At 37.2% G+C, this 24,987-nt stretch overlaps 1 protein-coding gene across 5 annotated transcripts in view; it reads right to left on the minus strand.

Moving 5' to 3' along the window:
* The window catches only part of LRRC7 (leucine rich repeat containing 7), a 544,610-nt gene extending 521,711 nt beyond the window's left edge, over nucleotides 1-22,899 (minus strand). For 2 of the 5 annotated variants that reach the window (XM_026454139.2, XM_031935212.1), the window contains exon 1: nucleotides 22,193-22,899. In XM_026454139.2, the coding sequence (XP_026309924.1) occupies nucleotides 22,193-22,194 (2 nt within the window). In that variant the 5' untranslated portion in view covers nucleotides 22,195-22,899. Of the gene's footprint in view, nucleotides 1-21,331; nucleotides 21,496-22,003; nucleotides 22,066-22,192 lie in introns of those variants that run through there. The other 3 variants (XM_031935208.1, XM_031935211.1, XM_031935210.1) reach the window with 3 other exon arrangements.
* Nucleotides 22,900-24,987: the final 2,088 nt, after the last annotated feature.

The raw sequence follows: 24,987 nt of genomic DNA on the forward strand, positions 1-24,987 counted from the left end.
AACAACTTAAAGCTTAAAAGTTATGAAAATATTCAAGTGTTTCTAAAAAGTCAGCTTTTATCGAGTAAAAAAATACATGCACTCACTCTTTTTTTTTTCAAATTATTTTGTTTGTCTGAATTACAATTCGATCTGCCTGAATTTGAGAGGGAGATCCATTTTAGGCAATGTTCTTATGTTCTTTTGAATCAGCAGACTTTATGTAATAATTTAATTTCATTTAAAATTGTTATTTAAACGGAATGTCTGCACCTTTTTACACACTAAAGAAATACAGTACATGTGTTGTGGGTGGTATGTGTATATGTGTGTGAGGGAGGGGAGAGAGGAAAGATAAAGTGAGAGAGGGAGGATTAAATTTATGGCAGAGTTCTATTTCCTTATGCTACCCTATAGCAAGTGGCACAAAGTAATGTAATTGCCTTTATTCTGCTGTAGACTATAAGGCGAATGAGACTGGAGATCAGTTCCTTCCTCAACACTGAACATAGTGCCTTGCACATAGGGAACATATTAGATGAATATATTTTTGAATAAATGTATACAAGGCAAAAAAATTTTTTAAATAGGAAATAAAAGAAGAAATGAGAATGGGGGAGGGAGTTTTTGTATTACTGAGTAAAACAGTAGACCAGCCTTAAAGAGAGTATCTACAGATGGATGTGATAAGCTTGCTAATGACTTATGAATAAGAATAAAAAATGGCCACTCCTTGCTTCATTGGATTCTTGTTTATTCTAACTGGATGAAGAAATGGATAGGTAAGTACTCACCTGATCATCAATCCTGAATCACATATTAGATTTCTGGTGAATTTCCAGATAATATAGAAAAATAAAAATATTGATCTTGGTGATATTGGATTATGTAAAACTGTGGAACCAGAGAGTTGTGAAAACACTAAGGACCAGATTCATAAATGCCCTTAGAGTAAATCCATCATGGAAGTTATCGTTTTTACTACAATTTTCTATAGGGAGATTATTTGAGGATCATACTCCTTCGAAGTATGTGTGATTTATGTTTGCAGGGCAGAGAGATTTTTCCTCTTGACATCTATGAGGAAACCACTGTTCTGCCAAATAGCTTCTTATTCCCACCCTTTTTATGAAGTGGCAACACAAAAAAATTCTCAGAACCGTTAGATACTGATATGAACAAATGGAACAAAAATGTATATTCCATGGAAGCTCTTCCATAGTAACTGAATGTCTCATGTTTGTTTGGCATTGATTGTCACGTTTCTGTTTCTGCCTGCTTATTGTCAGGAAATCTTTGAAAAGTTTCAAGAGATACAGCAAGCAAACTCCTATAATTGACTTGGCACAGGGTATTCCTCTGGTATGTAATCCAAAATCAATGATCAATGTTTTAATCGTATTTTTTAGAATTAATTTTTCCAATTTCAATTCATCATCATCACCTTTATCAAAAATTAAACTTTATGGGTAGCTAAGGTATTTTATATTTAAAAAAACAGTTATAGTTTCCAACAATTGCTTCTTAATAAAAGAATAGTAATAATAATACTTGTCTCTGACATTTTATAGCGTGTTTTATATTTCTAAAACTTTTTTCAACATTAATTATTTCTCAGTCCTTTCCTGTGAGATTAAAGAACTCAGAGAGGCTAAATGTCTACAAAGATTACTTCCTGTATGTATTTGTTATGTCTAAAGCTCATATTTGATATCAAGCCTGGACTAAAGAACTGGCTGGAACCAGAGACTATCTAAAAGAGCCTAACAATACAAAATAGGCAGATGCAATTAGCCTATGGCTGGCATTGTGATTAGTTGGACACACCAGTTAGAAACCTAGAACATGGTACCTACTACTTTCTAAATGCCCCAAAGGCATGAAAAGCTATTTTTATGTGATACTACAGTCTCTTTTATATGTGTTTCACTTGTCACCGTAGTGATTTGTGGAAGAGGCTTTCCAATCCCCATTGTTGCTGACAATTTTTGGAGTACAGTAGGGCTTACTTAGCACAGGATATAATTGTGAGCTGTTGCATTTATTGTTAATATTATTAGATTTTGCTGATCCTGGTTGCCAACTAATTCTTTCAAGTACTATGGAGGAATACAACATAACACCATGCAAGTAAGATTAACATGTTAACTTTTTGAGCACCTACCACGTGCTATATCCCATTTAATACTGAATAACTTGATGATGTAGACATTATTAGGCCGTTTATAGATCAAGAAACTTAAGCATGCCTCCTGACTTTAGCTTATAGTCTAGTTGGAGATACACCACACGGAACAATGAAATTTGTTATCTATATTTTGGGGAAAATTTAGGATATTATCAGTAGCTTAAAGAAACAGTGGAATCTTCAAATTGCAGATGATTATACTAATAATATTATGAACAGAAAATATTTGTAGATATTTCATGGATAATATTTTCCCTACATTTTCTTCCTTACAACTGTGGAGGCAGTGGCTTTCATCTCAGAAGGAGAGGGTAAATATAGCTGAGGACAAAAGTTATTGTTCAGGCTTGAATTTCAAAATAGAGTGTTTAATGTCATTCTCTGACACAATAGTCAGAAAGCCAAACACTTGCTGAGAGATTTTTCTTGAAATTTCAAAAGGTGTACGTTATGCATCAAGCTAGGAGAAATAGGCATAGATTGTGATTATTAGCCACAGACCACAAAAGAGTGGTTGATGTAGTATATGATTTCCCACCCCAAGGGAAACAAGTGTTTCACCATCTAGAAAGAGAGAGTGATTCAAAGTAAGCCAAACTACAATATGAATCCCAGTGGGTGCCTAATAATGGGCCCATCACTAGGATTAAAAGTTCAGGGTGGGTATGGCAGAAACATCCAAATATTAATAACTTTAATAGCATGTCTTATTCAAGTTTGTGCTCCTCTTCCCAAAATATAACTCTGGAAGTCTACAAACCTCTAAGAACATCTCAGATCTACAACTGGTCTGAGCAATAAAGTGTCAATTTAGAGACTAAGGGAGATCTCTACAGACATGGGCCAGAGGACCCACTCCCCAGTGGATTCTTCATACCCTAGTGAGACACGAACGCATCTAAGCTAAGTGTTTCTGATGTGAGCATGAAGTGCTGAAAGGGTGGAAGGATTTGAAAGGATGGAAAATTCAGATAAGAACATAAAGTACCTGAGTGATTAGTAGTCCTGGAGGATGTACAGAAATTTTAAAGACAGTTTCAGTGACGGCAGTTGATCCAGTAGTTGGACACCTTAGAGGAGGCCAGAGACAGCAGAGGCAGAGGGTGGCACAGGGAATAAGTACCACTCCCACAGCATGTCTCTCTCTCACACACACAGACCTACACACACACACATGCCCACCCTTTTTATAAAGTGGCAACACAACAAAATTCTCAGAAACCTTAGATATTGATGTGAACAAATTGAACTAAAAATGTATACTACATCACATGTGCACACACACACACATGCACACACACAGAACCCAGCAGAAGCAGCAGCAGCAATTGCATAGGGAAGAAGGAAAGAAGAACATACTGGCTCAGACATGAAGTAACTTGACAAGTTTGTCAAGGAAGCATACATTTAACAAGTACAGAAATTAGGCCTTGTTAAATACCTTAATATCAGTTATAGGTTTTTTAAAGTTATATTTTGTCACATCAGAGTTTGTGACAATGACCATAAATTTAAATCTACTAAACTATAAATTAAAAACCTCTAGACTTTAATAGTTTATAAAATATTTCCATTTATTTATCTCATTTGATTCTTACGAACAAATGGTAAGATAGATATTAATATTTTTTCTTCATACAGATGAAAGAAACAAGACTCACAAAAATTATATGGCCTGTTTCAAATTTCCTATTACTTGGCATGGGTAGAATCCATATTTAGGTTTTACAATGTCAAAGCTCAAACTTTATCCACTATTTTGCATTTGTTTTGTTTTATATTTATCTATTCAACTTATAAAACTAAATGCTTAATATATTATTTCATATAATTTAGAATATAGGCCTGATCACATTATGCCTGATAAAGTACAATGTGTCTATAGGTTAGTCATTAATTTCACATCTGGTTTATTCATTTTGTTGGCTATTCATTTATCCTTCAAATAAATATTTAATGAATAGATAATGTATGTTAAGAGCTAGGTATGCAAAAAAATAAGATGCCATTACTGATAAAATCATAGTCATCTTACTGAAAAAGAGACACATCAACAACTAAAATATAACATGATCAGTCTTACAGTAGAAATGTATGTAAATCACTTTCAAAACACAGAGGAAAAAACCACTAACTTTCCCTGGGATGGAAGGAGGCAGAAGGTATAGAAAGCCTTCATGGAGAAAATGACCTTTGGAACTACAATCTAAGGAATGAGTAGAAGGAATTTTTCAGTATTTCTGGCAAATAATAAGGCTTGGGCAAGACAGGGTATATTTTTAGAGCTCCTAATAGCTCAGTGTGGCCAGAATATTGTATGCACATGGGAGGGTGTATTAGTCCATTCTAACACTGCTATAAAGATACCTGAGACTGGGTAATTTATAAAGAAAGGGGTTTAATTGACTCACAGTTCCACACGGCTGGGAGGCCTCAGGAAACTTACAATCATGGAGGTAGGTGAAGGGGAAGCAAGGCATGTCTTACATGGTAGCAAGAGAGAGAGATAATAAAAGGGAAACTTCCCAACATTTTTAAAACCATCAGCTCTTCCAAGAACTATCACAAGAACTATCATGGCTCTCTCTCACTATCACAAGAACAGCATGGGGGAAACCAACCCCATGATCCAAATACCTTCCACCAGATCCCTCCCTCAACACGTGGAGATAACAATTTGAGATGAGATGTGGTTGGAGACACAGAGCCAAACCGTATCAGAGGGTGAAGCAGAACCACTGTGTGAATACGTTATCCATATCAAAGAGCTGGGGGACAAGGAGTCAGTGATGATTTAATCAGGAGAAGTGTCCTATGTAGACCTGTGTTTCACAAAATCTCAAGGTGGGAGGACCCCACAGAGGTGAGAGTGAAGGAAGAAAAGTCCAGAGGAAGTGAGGGATCAGTGAGGTCCACTCAGGGCCCACTGGAATCAGGCAACAGGAGACATTAAAGAGTCCTGAACTGGGGAACTGTTGTGGGAACAATGACAGAAAAGGAAAATGAAAACTATTTAGGAATTGGAGATCATAAAATTAGAAGAAAATGCGTATGCTCATAAGGGAAGAAAGAAGTAGAATATTTTAAGTTTGGAAGAGTAAGTAATATGAAGACAAAGAGAAGGGATTGAAGAAGGAAGCCATTTCCTGTCAATAAGGAAAACACTCTCTTGTATTGTACCACATTTTACTACTTGTATACTTACAAATATCCCAGGGACACAACAGATATCTAGATATGCAAACATGTACAATGTATTTCTTCGGTTAGGTATACTGAATGCAAGAAAATACTTCTACAAATGTCATTATTTAGATGTAGATGTGAAACAGCAAGAACATTTTGGGAGTTACTAGATTCACTTGAATTCTATATTGTTCCTCAGAATTTGGAAAATAGAAAATCCAAAGTTTAACAATAAATGGAATTTCTTAGAATCTCAGCTTTTGTTGCTAAATAATCAACAAAGGGTAGTATTTTAAAGAATTAAGGTACAAATTTAAATAACACTCAAAATGCCTATAATAAACTTTGGTAAAATTCCTTTTTTACATCAATAGTCCAATTTTTATTCAGCTGATTTATTTCATTTTTCAATTATGATAATAATAAATAACAGTTATCAAGAGTTACTGGAATAATTTTAATTAAATGGTATGTAGTACCTCATTGAATTCTTCCCCTAAATAATCTAATAGATTATTTAGGCTCCCAGAAAAAGAGAGAGGTCCTCAGCTGCTGGCCAGTCCCTACTGCACTCAGTCCGCCACCACATTGAAAATCTCCCCAACTCAGTTTTCGTGCCAGACACCCTGAAGACTGAAAGAGGCTTAGGGAGCCCCATTTTGCCATGTACCATCAATAAAGTCATCTGTCCCCACCCCGCCCCCAAATGAGAATTTTTTTAAGTTGAGAAGAAATTATTGGGAATCTTCTAAAAGGAAAATTAATTCTACAAAGAAGACATTTACAAACATTAGTTTGACAAATGGTGACAGAGACTAAAGTCAGAGAGAACAATTACAATAATATTTAAGTTCTGACACATAGGGAAGGAAGGACAAGGAAAGAAAAGTCCTTTAAGTAGGTCAATATTTTAAATTGTCAAAAATTTAAATTAATTTTATTCCAGTATTTTGACTTATCCTCTAACATCTGGATGTAGTAAAGCTGGCTGACTATCAGACTAGCTCTTGGTAATTTCACCATTTAACAATAGTAGATGTAAGTCTACAGTAAACCTCAATTCTTTACAGATTTACAAAAATTTGTAGTCTCTCCATTTTAAGAATCACTTTCATAAGCCAGATTTTTAGCAGCTGATTTCATCTGTGACATAAAAGAAGCAAAAGCAGTACCTTGTACAATGTTTAAGATAAACAACGGAACAGTTTGCTAATTAAACGTCTTACAAGAATATATTTCTTGGTAATAGTTTATGTAGTTCTTTCTGAACTCACCGGTGGCTGGCTGTGTCATTCTGACAGGGTCCGTGGCCCTCATTTAACAGGCTGCAAGTGTTTTATCACATGTTGTACTTCCAAGAAATGTTTACTGTGATAGCTCACAACTTATTCTTGACATCTGCAGACTCTTTCAAAGTATCTATTTTTGTGTTTATGGTGCAAATTAGTATTGGTATCATACACACCTACACATATGAAGGAAATTATTTTCATAATAATGACACAATATGTAAATATATTACACTGTGTGCAAGATATATACCATTTATCCATTTTTTAGAAGCTTTGAATTTCATCTAGCCTGATCTACGCAAATGGTAAAGGCATCTTTGAAAAGATCAGAATATTCTACAACACAGAATTTTCCTGATGTAATAAAACTTTCCTGGATTCCTCTAGCTCTTCAACAAAAGAAAAAGGTACTTTTTTAGTTTATAAATTGTATATGCTTCCCTTTTGCTCCTTGAATTGGCACAAAGATCTTTAATGATTATGTATTTTCATTCTTTTGTTAAAAATCATATTTGCTCACAGAGTAAATATAGTGAGGATTACATAAAGAAAAAAAAAATATATATTTTGCTTAGATGAGTTCCTCAAATAATAGTAGGTCCCCAATAAATATTAACTCCTTTCTTCTCCTTTTATTCCATTAGAATACAAATTCATTTTGAAGTAGTTTTGTAAAAGTTTGAGATACAGCATTTCAAAATTTCAGGAACATATAACTGTGTATCAGTCTAGCAGTTTACAATCAACGTACATGGATGGAACATTTTCTTTAATATTTTGCTATATGTACAGTGCCAAAAGAGAAGATGATAGTAGTGGCTTCCTCTAGGAAGTGATCACTGAGTTGAAATTTGAAGATAAAATAGTAGTTAACCAGGTAAAAAGAGAAGTGAATGAGAACAACACATGCAAAGGGCCTGAGGTGGCAGGAAACAAGGCCTTTCCTAAGCTGAAGGAACACTCACATTTGTGGACACTGAGGAAGTGAAGCTGGAGTGTAGATAATAGCTAGACTTACAGGAATCCACATGTTTTCCTATGAGGCACAGGTCTTTATCTCGGTCTTTATCTCAAAAGAAATGGCAAGGCAATAAATTGTTTTAATTGGGGAAGGGGTAAGATGGTTCAATTTGTATATCTAAAGTATTATTTCTAAAGTATTATTAAGGTAATAGTGTGTTAGATTGCTTTTCTTAATTCAAATTAATCTTCACAATATTTATGTGAGATGGGTATTATGTTCACTTTAGGGATAAGTTATCATGTAGAGAGTTAAAATAACTTTTCTGAGGTCACCTAGCTAAAAAGTAACAGAAAACAAATTTAAATCCATATTTTTGGTATTACTGAAATTCAACTACGCATGCCACTAAACCACAGCTGTTGCAAAACACAATTTTGAGAGATATTTGATAAAATAAAATTTTGAAGGCCAGGGTAGCAGATGGCAAGGGAGTAACAGAAGTTAGGCAACAGAGAGTAGTAAAACTTCTAAGTCTTCTAAAATAGAAGACCCCCAAAATAACCTCAAATATTTTTATCTAATGGGATAACAGAGAAATAAAATTTAAGGAAATAATAATTCTTTGCACCTTTGCCTCTGAAACTATTTTTTGCCGATCAGCCTGGGGTTCACTTTCACAGAACTATAGCCCACGTCAACTGGATATTTAGGATGAGAGAAGTAAGCGATTCCAAGCATTGACAAGTACAAAACCAGCCATCCTAATAAGCCATATTCATCAAAATGAGTAAGTCTTTTCATCTGCTGCAGATTACCCTAGAGTTGTGTTTTCTCTCTGCCATTTTGCTTGTTTAGCTGGGCACAGAAGATATTCATTAAGAGGCAGAACTGGCAGTCCCAAATACCTTTCTGTCTTGGAGAGGCCTTGCATACATACTGATAATTGGTGTGATGAAATGAACCCCTCAGAAAGTCTTTGTGTGGATAATATCACTCTTTGTCAATCAAAGAAAAAAAATTGAGAGACAGTGCAATGCAGCCCTATTTGTACCCATAAAACAATTCAAATGACTTTGCTAAACCCCAAGTTTGTTGACAAATCTGAAGCTGAAAATAACAAATAATGCCTATATTTTTATATCATTTCCCCAACTGGGGGCAAGTTGTTTTTCTGTTAAAAGAGGAAGTGAGAAATTATAAAATAATTATACATTGGCATAATAATTCTTGAACATAAAACATAGTCATTTTAAACACAGCAGTCTTACTTGTCTCTGTTTTATATACTGGAATTCTTTGTAATACCTTACTGGATAAAAGCAGTCCAAAATTATAAAAATATTTCAAAACCACTGACCTAGTGGTGACCGTGTTACCCTTGAAAGTAGGAGTACAACTAGTTTCCCCAAAACACCTAAGGAAGTAGCAACATAAATAATCTAATCTATTTATTTCTGAAGAATTTAATTAATTAGATATATTTCATATTTTCATGATTCCATTTAACAAAACAAAAAATTATTTGTAAAAGTATAGTTAATTTAATAAATAATAGTTATAATCCAAAGTTTTAGATATAGTAGGTCTGAACAAAAATAAAATATATGTTTTGAATATGAAAGGGAATTTCAGGCTTTATGAACTGATAGTTATCTCAAAAATGCTTAAGTATGTCCATTCCTAAATTATAAAATGCTCCATAAATCCTCCAGATATTATTAAAAAAAATTTTATTTTATAACTAAACTTCAATGCTTGAAAGGTAAGAAACTGTTTAACCAAGCTAAAATTGAGTTGTTTAGATATTAGATATTTAGATTAATATCTAAATTTTAATATGAATGCTATTTTTCTCCAAATGTCTTATAACTTAGGAAAATAGGGCAAAAATAATTCACTTGAGAAATTTGTAAAATGCATTTCAAGCTAATCAAAGAAGAAAAAATATCAAAACATACTCATAAGTACAACTGCATTAAACAGACTTGCATGCTGGCCAGGATACAAGAGCCAAGGAAGAGACCCAGGGAACTCAACAATTGGCATCCATTACTGCCATTCCTTTGGTGCCAGTCCACTCAGAGGCAGCTATGTTAAGAAGGAAAAAACTGTCTTTCAAAGTATACGTGCTAAACTACTACCAAAGACATAGATAAAGATTTGGAATGAGCTGGAATTCCTGATGGCATCACTGAGCCACTTATACCAGATGGTTGCTTAACCATTTGTTCCCTTGCCATACCAGGCATGGTTATGTGACTTGTTTTGGCCAGCGGAATGCAAATGGACCTAAAATATGCTATGTGTGAGCAGAAGCTTTCATTGAACTTCAGTCGGCCAGTTTGGCCTCTTGCTTCTGTCCTCTACCAGGAAAACAGCACATCTGAAATGAAGGCTGCTCCTTCAGCTTGGATCCTGAAGTGAGAAGATTGGGTAAAGAGAGCTGAGTGGAGTTGTTGCTATCCCACAGGTCTTTAGGGGAGAAATGAATGTTTGTGGTGTAAGCCACTGAGGTATTTTGAGATTAAAATTACCACTGCAAAAGCTAACTGGAAGAAAAGGTAAAATAAGTATCTTAGTTAAGCTACTAATCATTAATACTTCTTTTATTTCCAGCGAAATACATTCCTAGATGATGTATCCATGAGCAAAGGACTTTCAGTCTACTTATTTGTGCACCCTCTGGGCAATAATTTACAGCATATCTTAAATGACAGAACTCAGCTGTGAAAAATTTTGAAGATGAAGAGCTCTAGGATAAGGTACCACATACGGGACAAATTGCAAATGGGTGTAACCTTGCCCAGAGAATCCCACAGCATGGATCCCTTGGTAGTGCTGCAAGAGGCTAAGGAAGTGCTTGAGATGAGTGGCTTAAAACAAACTCTATCAATGGTTTACACTCTTCTACTCATCGTAGGAATCCAAGTATAAATGCACCAGGAGTAAACTGCCCTTCCAAACCATAAAGCATACTGAATAAAGATGGAAGGCATTAGTATTTTCTTTTCATGCCAAAAAAAAATTAAAACAAAGCCAAGATAGTAACATAAGGTGAGTCACTCTAATGCATACCCAAATTTCATGTATTTAAAAACCTTTTTCTTAAAATGAGGCTTTAATTATTTTCCCCTATAGAAGTATTCATTTTCAGTAATTTTATTTAGTAATAAGTGTTTACATTTATAGGTTGATACTTCTTCAATATTATTATAGCGTTCAATATCAATAGCGTTATTCAGTTTCCTTCATTCTGTCAATGTTCTAGTTACACATGAATAAATTATTTCCCTGTCCAGATTCTCCAGTCAACAAATTGTACTTATATGTATCCAGTTTCTCATGCCAGAAATCTTGGAACAATCCTTGATACCACACTTTCTTTCGTTAGCCCTCACTACTATCAATTCAGCAATGAATCCAATACCTTCTAGAAAGCTTATTTCACTTCCATCTACCTCTTCCCACTTCCACTACCAAAATTCTTGCCCAAGATAATTTACTGTCCAACTCACTGTAAACATCTCCCAATTCATGAATCTCTATTTTCACTCTGACCTTCGTCTAAATAGAAGCTATGTAAACATAGCAGCCCGAGCAATCATTTAAAAATGTCAATCAGTTCACACCATTTTTGTGTTTATAAATGCTTAATGACTTTGCACAGAATGTAGGATAAACAACTTCAATTCCTAACCTGGTCAGTAAGTCCTTGGATGTCTGGCTCATGTCTGCCTCACATCATGCCAGTCTCCCCTTGCTCCCCATATCCAGTCACACTGGCCTCCTGCCAATCACATTGCCCTCCAATGTACCATCCTCTTCTGATTTAAAGTTTCACATTTGCCATTTGCCCTGACTAGAATTCTCCTGTCCTTTCTTTGTCTGGCTAACTTCTATCATCTTAGAGCTTTTATTTAAATAGAAGTTCATCAAAGATGCTATTTCTCAGAACTTCAAAATATTCACTCTGAGTACCTTGGTCTTTTCCTTCTTAGCTTTTATCATAACGAATTTGTAATTATATATTCCTAGAATTATTATTTATTTAAAGTCTGTCTATACCATTAGACTGTAAACTCCATGAAATCAGAGACCAGGTTTGTACTCAGCCGTGCCTAGCATGAGGCTTGGCACACAGTAAATATTTAGAATGAATGAATACAGGCAGGCAAGAACTTAGTAAAATGTATTAAACAGAAAAAGTTGCAGATTCCAGTAGATATGGTAGATTTTTATTATAAAAGTTCTCCCAACAATATACAGAATGAGAAAATATATTGCACCCTAGTTACTTCGATTTGTTTCCAAATCCGAGGAGCTGTTCTTGAGTTGTACAAGAACAGTAGCTTAGTTCTTAGATTTCTGGTGTATTAAAATATGCTTGTGCACAAAATTTCCAACTGAGAAAGTCAAAGTGCTTAAGACTTATAAAATGTTCTCAAATAGATTGATTTTTTATCTTTTAAATAATATCTTTGTGTATTAAATAACTGTTAAAAATTATATCTTTAATCAGTCATAAAATGTAATATATTTTAATATTACAATCCAAATTAGTGGCATACTTATTTCTGTAGTTGTGACACCGTAAACTGGAAATCAGGATTCTACTTTTAATAGAATAGGATTCCACTTACACTTTGTCTCTCAAACTCAATAAATTTGAGAAAGAGGGAAGTGTAGGTTATTCTCTATTAACAAACAACTCCCCAAATCCCAACATATCAATGCTTTATTTCTTTCTCACACCACATGTCAAATACATATGTGCCAAGAGGACTGCATTTAGTGTAGTTGTTCATGGACCAGGATGATGGAGGCTCTATCATGACATGTACTTCCACAATTACTATATTAGGGAAAGAGCAGACAGTGCACTGGGTCATAAATACTTCTATTCAGGCCAGGTGCAGTGGCTTATGCCTGTAAGCCCCACACTTTGGGAGGCCAAGGCAGGAGGATTGCTTTAGCCCAGGAGTTTGATACCAGCATGGGCAACATGGCAAGATGCTGGCTCTACAAAAAAAAAAAAAAAAAAAAAAAAAAAAAAAAAAAAAAACAAACTTCTATTCAAAAGAGACACTCTTTACCTTTTGTTCTGATTGCCTCAACCAAAGCAAGTCATATGGCTATGGTTGGGAAGCAGAATCCTATGATGTTCTCAGAAAGGAGGAGAAGAAGGAATTGAGGGATAATGGCTACAAGGTCATTTAGAGGCATTCAGAAGAATAAGTGGAACGATTCATTCATTGAAACATTCATTCACACAACATGCATCTTCTTCTGCACCAGGCTGTGAGCTAGTTTGCTTGGGATAAAATATCGGGTGAGTCTCTACATGTATGCTGGTTTGGGAAACAGTCATTTTAATAATTATTTAAACAATGATACTGGGAATGAATGAATGGTCCATATATTGAAGTATCCTAAAAATACCAATATAAAGTGACCTTTGTGTGATCACACAAATCACACAGTTTAAAGGTTTAACCTTTTTTATTTTTTAAAAATAGATATGTGGAGAATGTAACCAAGGGATTCTGAAGTTTCATTAAACTATATTCATATTCAACTTAACGGTGATCTTTACTCAGTGTATGGGTAAATTTCTCACTTGACTCACATCCAGAAAAAGAGAATACAAAACCCAAGTAACACTTTTGGGTTTTTTTTTGTTGTTGTTACCTTCCTTTTTAATGTAAATACTGGAAGCTATCATATTACATTTTATTATGTTGATTCATTAAATTATAACTCTTGACACCCAATAAAGTTTCTATTTTCTACACTAAAATATGCTATTTTTCCATTGTTAAGTAATAATATTAAAACCATTAAGTGGCATTTAAAACAAGGAAGTATTCATCCATATTACCAGAACTAAAATACAACTTTTTTTCATGCATTTCTATCTATTTTTTGCACATGATTATACAAAGAAATTCTATTAGGGAAGAGGGGGAAGGAGATTAATATTCCTTTATAGAAATTATGCATAAGTTTACCCTTTTTATATGGAACTTAAACATGCATAACAGTTCTAGTAGTTTCTTCTTGTACCAAAGTACAAAAGTACATCATCTTTGCATCCAGTCCCCCGTGTTCACATCCCACATTGACGTCTACTGTGTTTGAGTTTCAGTGGCTTGCTTTTTGTCTGTAGGAAGTAAACCTTAGATATGACAAGGCAGAAAAAGCAGGTAAACAAACAAAAAACGTTCATCCTCCTTATATTACATGTGTAAATAACCGCTCATTAAATAAAATTAGATAGTGCAAAAGATAAAACAGGTATTATTATGGAGTAATTCAAACCCTGGACTGGGAGAGGTGGACATCTTATATTACTGTTAACACCTAGACTTAGGACATTCAGATTTTATCATGTAAAATGGTGTGTGGGATTACACTCACAGATGCAGAAATATGTTCCGTTCTATCACACCCACGAGCCTCTGAACAGTACACTGAAAGCTGGCATGAATAAGAACCATTTTACAAAGGAAAAGCATAGCTAATGTGCTGATATGTGATGCATTAATTTAGTCATCATGGTGTTTCTTCAATTTAAAACACTATTTCCTTAATAAGGAGTTATGTCTTTTAAAAAGGATTATTAGATGGGACTGTGTAGGTATCTTGTTTAATCAAAACTTTTCTTTGTAAATACTTCTACATTTCATTGTTTACAACCCAAATACATATTTTAAGAGAATTATACCATAATTTCAAAAATGCTTTACAATCATTGCTAATATGGTTTGCTGGTGGGTTATAAAACATCTTGCCTTAAGTTTACCTGTAGTCAATGCTTCTAGATATGGTGGACTAAGAATTTTTGCATTACAAAAAATATAAATGAAACGTTTATTTCAAATTTGTCTTGTAACAGAAGAACTATGTCATAACAGATGTATAACCAGATATTTAGAAGAAGGAAGGATCTTACTATTTTAAAGGACCTTCCAAAGTAACTTTTTTTTTTTTTTTTTTTTTTTTTTTTTTTCAAACAGAGTCTCACTCTATCACCCAGCCTGGAGTACAGTAGTACGAACCCAATTCACTGCAACCTCTGCCTCCTAAGCTAAAGCAATCTTTCCATCTGAGCCTCCTGAGTAGCTGGGACTACAGGTGAGCACCATCACTCTTGGCTAATTTTAAAAAAAAATGTACATATGACTTCTCACTATATTGCTCAGGTTGGTCTCATACTCCTGGACTCAAGCAATCTTCACACCTCAATTTCCCAAAGTGCTAGATTACAGTCACCCAGCCCAAAATGTAGCTTAATAATGCAAAAAACTTCTCAGAAATGAGTCTGTTTCACAAATTCCAACTGTATTGTATTTTATATTCCTGATTAGAATGGTTTCCTAATTAATATTTGAAGTAATAGTTTATAGAAAGCCCTAACATCATTTAAAATCCTTCTTGTTTTTTGGTGAGAAAACTCATTGGTTGATCCCTAATAAAATTAGCAAATTTAAAAGAGAATTCATATACTTAAAATGAATTGAACATTTCTTCATCATCCAACATTCATTTAGCTGGTATTATCCTAAAAAGATCAATGCTTTAAAATGAACATTTTAATTTTAATATTTTAGGAAAGGATATAGTATCCAAATTTAGAATGCTTCAATGTTAGTGAAAATTAATTCCACATTTCTTAAATAAAGATATCTTTTTAAAAATAGAATACTTAATAGATGTTAAATTTATAGCATGGGAGTTTGCCTAGACAGTCAAGTCAAAGTGGAGGATAAGGCAATTGTCCAAAATGCTTAAGCCAAATAAAAACTCAGGGCATAATTAAGGCCAAAAATTAAACTCAGATTGAAATTCAGGCCAAAAATTAAATGAAAAAGAAATGTTTTTTGGATGGTGTCATCAAATTGGCTAGATATATTAATTAGATCTATTGAATTAAGGTTCCCTTCTCTCTTCTACTTTGCTCTGGTATAAGAGACCCCAATAGTTCTACGGGTGTGGTTTTACTGGCAGGCAGTGGGAGCCACAAGACCTGGTTTTATTGCTATTTCTGTCATTAACAGCTGGGTGATCCTCAGCAAGAAAGTATACTTAGTGGGGCCTCAGCTTCCTCTTTTTATAAAATGAGACCCTCTACATTCCTTTCCAGCTCTGAAGTGTTATAAACTCCTGAAATAGTAGGATTACAGCTATATCTGTGTGTGCATGTGTGTTGAGAAATAGAACAATTACAGCTGTGTGTGTATGTGTGTGGTGTGCCCAGTGTTCAACAATACGATATTACCCTAAGGACTTCGCTAATATTTAACACTCACTCTAAGTTTAACTAGGTATTTGATTTAATTACAATAGCTTTTATAATTGTCTTAAGAAATTAATCACACTTGATATAGGGAAGAAATTTTTTTCATGTCTTGAATTACACTGATCAGAATAGCACTGAATAGTAACTATTTAATATTATGAGTACTCAAAATACGTGGTCCAAGGTATATCTCCATCTAACATGGGTCTGTAAGGTACCTACTGGTGGTAAGAACTACAGTGATGAATACTTTTGATGCAGAACACTTAAGTCGTTAGTATTTAGAAGTCTATTACTTGCAATTTTTAATTGTTTTAGTTACCCCATCTGTGACACATTAATTCTTTAAGTTCAGCTGGCATATTTTAGCTTTGTGTCCATTACTTACCTTTTTAGTGTAACAAATGTCTTCATAATACTTAGGCACTATCTTAATAAAGTTCATTTCTTACCTTTTCTTCCATTATTGAATAAATTGACAATACAGCCAAGCATCTATAAAGTATTTTGCCACTTCACTAGAGTATTCTTATCTTTTTCAATGTAATAACATAAAATCCTGTAGTTTCTCAGTGACTTGTCTAATAGCTCTTTTCCAATTGTTTGTCCCATATTTTCCTCTGTTAGCTCTGTTTTTCTGCTTTTCAAAGTACCATTTCTTTTTACCTATGAAAATTTCATGATGATAATGATAGTACTTATGCAAGGTCAGCTACCTCTTTCCTACAATTGAAATCAATAGTTTCTCACTTGTTCTCATACTACTTTACCTCTTGAGTACCACAACATTTAAATATCTCCCTCATCTGACCCACCCCGCCACACACACAAATATCCTACAGTTCCCTTGTTTTTAACTTAAGCCATTTGTTATGATACTACCTTGGGTATACCTATCCCCTGGTGTTAAGTATGCTTTCAACCTTACTGAACTTCATGTACAGCAAAAATATCCTGGCACAACTGAAGAAACTGCGTCTTTAAGAAGTTTATAGATGAATTCTTTAAACAATGTAAACAACTGTTCCACTGTTAAAATATTTAAACAGATCATGTCAATGTTAATAGACATTTCAATGTTTCATCCCTGACAACTACTATTCCTTTCACATGTATTGAAGTAAAATAATATTTTGTATAGAGATTTTAAGTAATTTACTAAGCAGTGAACAATAAAATGAGAATGAGTGTACACAGGAAATCCTTTGGGTTATTAATGTATTTAATATTTTTCCCATATGTCTTTGAATGACAAATGACAATGTTTCTATTATGATTAATAATTTAATTAGCATATATGATGCCTCCCCAGGGGCTTAATTATCAAGTGCATCATCATAGTTTCAAAATAGACATGACAGCTATTGACTCAAAATTTGCTTTATTGAAAACTTCCATAATGTACTTTTATATGACAGATTCTACTAGGTTATCAAATTTCTGTCATGAATGAATTATTCCAAGATAATAAGCAATAGTATTTTCTATACCTATACTAAATAATAGTCAAAAATAATAGGGTGTATTATTGTCAAATATGCAGCTTTGAAAAACTGACTCAAAATCTTAATTTTTCTTTGTACACCAGGAAAAACTTCTGTAATCTACAGATTTCAGTTATTTACTGAACTTCAATTTATGCCATGAAGGAGAGAGCACAGAATGGGGGAAAATGAACAGGGACCAAATCTGGGCTTAAATCTTGGCCCATCAGTTTCCATGTGGCATGGAATTGCCACTTGCTGTCTTTGAGTTTCAGTTTTCTAATCTTTACAACAGTGGGAATCATGCATCCTATAGGATTATTTTGAAGTAAAGTACATGACTCATGGTAGGAGTTGAGCAAGTGGTAACTTATTATAATTATGATTACAGTTCGGGTACTATGGTAGGGGAGGCAATGTGACAAGTGATGCTCACGGATTTCTGAGCATATTCACTTTTTTGAGATAGGAAGTAGACATATTTGGTTATTTAAATGGCATGCTTTTAATTATACCATTATACAATACACATAATTATACTATGCTATCACTAAACACAACCACACACACACACACATACTCCACACACACATTACTATAGGAAAACTAATCAGTACACAAATGTTTATACTTCACTCTTCTAAAATTTCCAAACCACATTTCATTGTACCCCTTTGTCTTATTTGGTACGTCCTACAGTTATAAAATGGTAATTATTGCCACCTGTATTTTATCTTGTTAAAAGAGATGTATTACCTAAGACAGCATATTACTTCTAGACGTACCTAAGTTTTTCTTACTCCTCTTTCACTATCTCAGGGTAATACTCTACAGTTGTTTCTATAAAAATATAATTATTTATAATGATTCAAACCTGAGTCACATAAATAACATGGTTAAAAGCCACATCAAGAAAAAATACTGTTGATTTGTGGCAACCATCATTCAAACATTGTTGATTTATAGTGTCACTTTTCATTTCGAGTTTTTATTGACAATTCACAAATCAATTTTTTAAAACATATGTGAAGCCTGTCTATGAATCTCCTTTTTTTGATTTAGGTATTTGATTTAATTACAACAGCTTATATAATTTGCTTTTTTTGTTCTGTCAGAATAGAATACAATTTGTTTCATTATAGGTTAAAATTGCTATTTTATATTAAAATTTAATTTCTTAATATTGGAATGTTGAGAACTCTCTATTGAAGACTGATATTGACTGATAAATTAATGAAATTCAGAGTGAAAACTTCAAGGTTCTCCAAAGAGCCCAGAGTCATCTCCAATGATATCTTTCCATGGCAATAAAAATTAGTTAATGGTAAGTCAGCTTATCATAAACCAGGAGTCTGTTATATGTCACAGATTTGAATTAACATTCCCCTAAAGTCATCTTGCAAATTTACATGGCTTCAAAAAAGCATGTGGATGATACTCTGCATTGTTATTAGAGACAATAAAATACAACAAATAATGTCTTTCAATGATAGTGTGGCTATTATAACTATTGTGTTCAACAGTATATATGTTTGAAATATTTTTTCAAAAAATTATGAAATAATTTATGTGAAGAAAGAAAATGTAAGAAGAATCCATAAATAATTCAAATGATAATTTATCAATAATTGGTTACTCTTCATGTAGTCTGTTAATCTGGGTGAGAAATGAAGTTATAAATTAAATATATAAATCTGAAAATAAAATTTCAGTATCTATAACTGTAATTTTGATACATCAATTAAAACCTAACATCTATATTTTACCTGTTCTAAAAAGTGAATGTTTTAAAGTTGTAATTAACAAGACCAAGTTTTTGTATCAAATATTTAATCATGTACTATGTACTGAAATAAAAGAGATCTATGAGTACCTTTGGAATGAACATCATGTAGATAATATAGTTTATTACTTTCATAAGCAATAGCATTCATAATATTAATTTATATTTTAGTGATTTTTTGAAATCCAAAGCAAACAAAAATGCAGACACAGAAAAACACTGTAAGCTAATGTTCTGTATTTTATAAAGGAATTAGAAAAATTAAAAGCTTATACAAGAAAGTGGAATAAGAATTTAATTGAGAAAATGTTAATGCCAGCCTAAAGCTGCACTAAAATTCTGAATAAAACATGGCTACTGCAAATGGACCAGGTTTCTTTATGAAGTTGTTTCTAATTCTGAAGCTGCATATGTGCAGACACAAGTGATGTAGAATGTAAGTGTTGCCATGGTAAGTACACATTTTTTCTTGGATAGTCAATTTTTTCTTAAAAATGTATAAAGAACTCTCACCTCATAATAAGTCATGAAAATTGACTGTTTTTCTTATCATTACTTATTAGCATGATGCAATGCAGCATAATACAGAAATAAATCACCTTTTAAAAACTTTAGCCTACTAAGATGGATTATAAAGCATTAAGTGAAAATGAAACAAGAAATCTCCAAGTCAGGTAACTCTAAATGTTGGATCATAAACAAGTTATATCTCCACTAAATTAATAAATATTCTGTCCTCAGGACATTTTTCACAGGCCTGAGACACCTCAGAAGTCCAAACGCAATCGCTAAACACACCCCCAATATACTTCAGCCCTATGACTCTTAAGGAAAAATAAAATAATTCCTACATCCCTACTTCCTCATTTTCCCCCCTGTGTAATCAATGATTTCTAAAAAGTAAAGACTTAATTCTTTACTGTTTTTTGTAAAAACAAACAAACAAACAAACAAACAAACAAAAAACACCTCGTGGTAGTTCCCTTAGAGTCCTGGAAGCCAACTCAAGGAAGCCTGGACGGAGGTGTGACACTTGGACTGGGGAGGTGGTGTAATCTGTTGCGAATCACAGCAGGTTCTGAAGAGCTGGAGAACCCACGTGTGCAGGGGCTGGAGAACTTTTCCACCGCGTCTCCCAGAGGAAATGCCTCATTTTAAAATAGGGGGCTGGCTGGAGCAAGGGGTGGGGGTGAAGGGTGGGCGGTAAAAAAAAAAAAAAAAAAAAAAAGAAAGAAAAGGCAGAGGCGAAGCTTTCAAACCGTTCACGCATATCTGTGCTTATTTTCCCTCTATTTTGCCTCCGATCAACTTTATTGTTGTTGTTGTTGTTATTATTATTATTATTATTATTATTTTCCTTCTATAGGAGGACTTAAGCAACCGGGATGCTGAGCATCTCATAGGCTCAGGCTGGAACAAAGAAAATCGAGTTCCTAATACTGTATCTCTCCCGTTGGAGGGATCACGTGTCCTGCTTTCGCTGGAATGCACTCTTCTCGCCCACGCTATAAAAATCTCTATTGTGCTTAGAAATTTCGCCTAGGTTAGAATATGCTCACATAAAATTGCTTTTCATCCATCAGGAGAGCCACATTTCTACATACACAGATACAAATCCATTTACCTGCTGACCCAGTTACCACTGCAGGTAAATTCGATGTGTTTAAAGAGTATCGGAAAAGTAATCAAGAAGAGCAGGTGAATGGCCCCTGCGTCTTACCGATCCCCACCCCCATCGCTTTTTTTTTTTTTTTGTAATTCCTTTTGAAGGAGAACTTCGAAAGGAACGTGGGAGTCGTAGATGGTTCCTTTCTGAAGCCGATTCCTGGGAGTTGTGAAAGTGACCCCGTCTCTTCTCTGCTTGGAGCTGTGCCCTCTCGCCCAACCCGCTCGCTTTGTGACTTGATGGGGAAGAGACAGCCAGGGAAGAGCGGGAGTAGAGGGCGGAGGCGGGTCCTTTATTCAGCCCCGATGGCCGAGAAGTAGTGTAAGGAAGCAATCTTGCAGCCATCTCCGTTATTATGAAGTCACACTATTTTAAAAGGCAATCTGTACAGTCCCCCAACCCCCGCCCCCATTCTTGACTCCGCAAACAGTAAGATTAGAGACCACTGGTAGCCAATCTAATAGTCCATCAGCCAGGGTGCCATGATTACCTTAATGCTAATGTGCTTCCCTCCCTCTTTCCACGTCGAATCCGAAACACGTCCTGCATCCTTAGTAACTCGGAGAGGAGGACGCAAGATCCTCAAGGGGACCCAGCGCTGGATTGGGAATAGGCAGGTTCACCAGCTTCTCGTGCCACACAAAGGAGATGTGTGGGTAGGAGCTGTCTAGCTGACAGGGAGGGAGGTAAGGTTCTCCCTGACTCCTAGGGAACAGGCTCCCCCACTTCTTTCCGTCCTCCAGTCTTTCATGCTCCTTCGTCCCCTCCTTCCCCCCAAACCCCACCCTTTCCCTTCAATCCCAATGGCATAAAAATCTTCTAACTGTATTTTTTCAAACAGACATCGAGACACTGATACAACACCTTCCGAGATAGAGACAAGTGCGTCCTGCCACAAGTGTGTGTGTGAGTGTGTCACGATCAAACACGCGCTTCATCCCTCAGACACCTCTGGGAAAAAACCTGACTGGAGATACCCAAGATAATAACGAGGAGCTAAACCTTCTTTCAGCGGAACCAATGGTCCCAGCACCAGCGCCCAAAATTTACCTTTCCTTTTCGCAGTATGTAACCCTTTAAGGTCTCTTGCCAGCTCAAGCTACTCGGTACTTCCATACACCCGCCCAGTTAGCACCCCATTTCCAAATGCTCTGCAACCTACCACATCAGCGCCGCCTCCGCCGGCCACCGCACGAGCAGCTTCCCGCGAGCGCCGAAGCCTCCCGCCCTGCCACCCCCGCCCCCGGCTGGCCTCTGGGATCCCACACCTAGCGCGCCTACGGTCGCCGCGGCCGCACGCGGCTGGGCCCCCGCAGCACCCTCCGCCACCGAGCGAGCGTGCCTTACTCACATCGCCGGCGGGAGAAACTGCCCATGAGGTTTCGGAGAGCGTAGTCGTGCAGCTGCCAAGGGTTATTCCTTAAGTGTTCAGGGGTCCGCAATGGAGTGGGCGCCAGGGTCCTCGGAGGAGAAGAGGAGGGAAGGAGTAGAAGGTAGGAAGAGGGGAATCCAGGAAGGTGCCACGTTAGACCATGATGCCGGTGCCCTTCAGGTAGACGGCTGGAGAGCTTCCCGCGGGAAGGGGCCGAGGGGAAGCCCGAAGCGCCAGCGGGGGAGGCGGAGCGCGTCCACTCCCCAGCCTCAGCCTGCCCAGCGCGCCGCGCTAGCAACCGCAGCGGCAGCGGCAGCGGCGGCGGTGGTGGCGGAGGCGCAGCTCCCTCCCCGCCCCCAGAAGGCTCCACAGACAATAAATCCTGGGCGGAGAAGAGACGAGCAGGAAAGGCGAATCCTGCACCCAACTCTGTAACAACCCCTGCCCGTTGCCGCGTCTGTGCAGGGCGAGGATCCCCAGGGGCCAGGGCGCAGCGGGCGTCTTGGAGGGGCTGAGCGCTCCGCGGCTGCAGGAGGCGGTGGCGGTGGCCCGAGTGGGCGGCTGCAGGTCCCGCCGGCGAGAACCCGCTGCACAGGGGCTGGGTGTCCGTGGCTTCAAGCCCGGTGTTCACCTGGAGTAGGGTCCTCCTCGGTGCAGTGGCTCGGCGCACAGGTGCCAGGATTGGCAGGCAAGGAGGCGCCGCTCATGGCTCTTGGCTGTGTCTCCGCTCTCCCCGCCCCCTCTCTTTTTTCCCACCCCCTTTTCCGACTACACCAGCTGCAGCTGCTTCAAAGTGTGAAAAATGTCAAGGAGATTTTCCAGTGATAGGAGGGGGTAACCATGTTCACAACCCTCGGTCCCTTTTTGAGATCCTCGCCTGTCCCTCTGACCTCTACTCGGGCTCCCCCAAATTATGAGAAGAAAAATCCCAGTCCCGCACAGAATTGAAACGCTAGCCTTCTCCCGGCTCCGTCACCATAGGCTGCTTTTCGAGAACCGGACCAGAGGCCGAGCTCTCTGGTTTCCTCTCGTCTCCGTGGTGTTCGAGGCAGGTGGCACGAATCTCAGCGCCGGGTGGAGCGCGGCCGCCGGCTCCTCCCGCTCGCGGGCCAGCCCCGGGCGCTCGGGCAGCGCGGCGCGGCGTCCTGCAGCGCCGCCGCCTGAGCGGCAGAAGCGGCTCCCGGCCTGTGCGCCCGCCTGCGCACCCCTGCACCCGTACCACCCCAGTGACGCTGAGCTCGTGGCTCCTCAGGCTGCTGCTCCTGCTATCTCAGCAAAGAGGCTGCCCGGAGCGCCTCCTCGGGGTTTCCTCCCCCGCCCGCCTTGCCTGCTGCAGGTTGTTGGCTGCCAAGGAGAAAAGTCTCTGCTTGTGCGTCAGGTCGCTTCACATCAGTCATGGCAGCGAACCTTGTGCCCGCTCTCAAGTCCTCTCATTCTGGGGTTGCGGCTGCTGCCCTGGGAGTGCACAAAAAGGGAAGGGGTTTCCCAACTTCCCTTCATATATTCACCGCCCCACCTCCTGCCATGAACATTCTCTCTCTCTCTCTCTCTCTCTCTCTCTCTCTCACACACACACACACACAGCCTCTCTCGCGCGCTCTGTCTCTCTCTCATATGCTCCCTTACGTAAAGGCACACACACTTTCATCTTTTCTTCTCACAGGCTTCTCTAAAGTCTCATAAGCAGCAAGACATATTGATGAAGCTAGTACTATATTTACACTTTTTTTTTTTTTTTTTTTTTTTTTTTTTAGAGGGAGTTTCGCTCTTGCTGCCCAGGCTGGAGTGCAATGGCGCGATCTCGGCTCACTGCAACCTCTGCCTCCCAGGTTCAAGCGATTCTCCTGCCTCAGCCTCCCGATTAGCTGGAATTACAGGCACGCGCCACCACGCCCGACTAATTTTTTGTATTTTTAGTAGAGACGGGGTTTCACCATGTTGCCCAGGCTGCTCTGGAACTCCTGACTTTGGGTGATCCACCTGTCTTGGGCTCCCAAAGTGCTGGGATTACAGGCGTGAGCCACCGTTCCCGGCCTATATTTACACTTTTATTCTCTACACACATCTAATGAAATGCATCTTTAAAAATGGATATATTATGCTGGTATTCTTGTGTGGAATATAGGCTATGTGGTTTTTGTTTTTTCATTACAAGAGAGAAAGAATCTTGTCTTTAGTTTTCTAACCTCAAACACAGTCAAGACTGTGCACAGCATTCAAATGCCACTCTGGAGTGTGTGTAAGCTCACAGTTTGCCAAAAGAAAACACACCTGATTGTATTCTTAGATTGGGAATGCTAAAGTCTTCAAGGTCAAAAATTATGCTTCCTGGCTGCTAGAAATTGTGTAGGAAGAGACTTGAGAGACTGGCACCTAATGTTCAGAGGACCTAGAGAGGAATTATTGCCCACTTTATCTGGGCCATGAAGATGGACTGACTTTTAAGGACAACTTGCCAGTGTTTCATATCATTTGCATATAGAAAGGAAAAGGAGTATATTTTGAAAAGCCAGATCATTTTTTATATTGTTACAAAACACCAAAAGAAAGGGTTCTGAAAATGGCAAGGAAATGGAATAAAATTGTTAAAAGAATTTTTTCGAATTGACTACTGTTGTGCTCTGTTTTTTTCACCTGTAGTATTGTCCTTTTAAACATCTTGCCACATCTCAATGCCTCAGTTGGATGGAGTGACAAATATTTTAGGTGCTGATTAAAAATGTGTTGACAAAATAACCTGGCACAACAATTACACAATTATAGCAGTCCTTTAC

This window comes from Piliocolobus tephrosceles, chromosome 1, assembly GCF_002776525.5.
Source record: "Piliocolobus tephrosceles isolate RC106 chromosome 1, ASM277652v3, whole genome shotgun sequence".
In the NCBI taxonomy this organism is placed as follows: Eukaryota; Metazoa; Chordata; class Mammalia; order Primates; family Cercopithecidae; genus Piliocolobus; species Piliocolobus tephrosceles.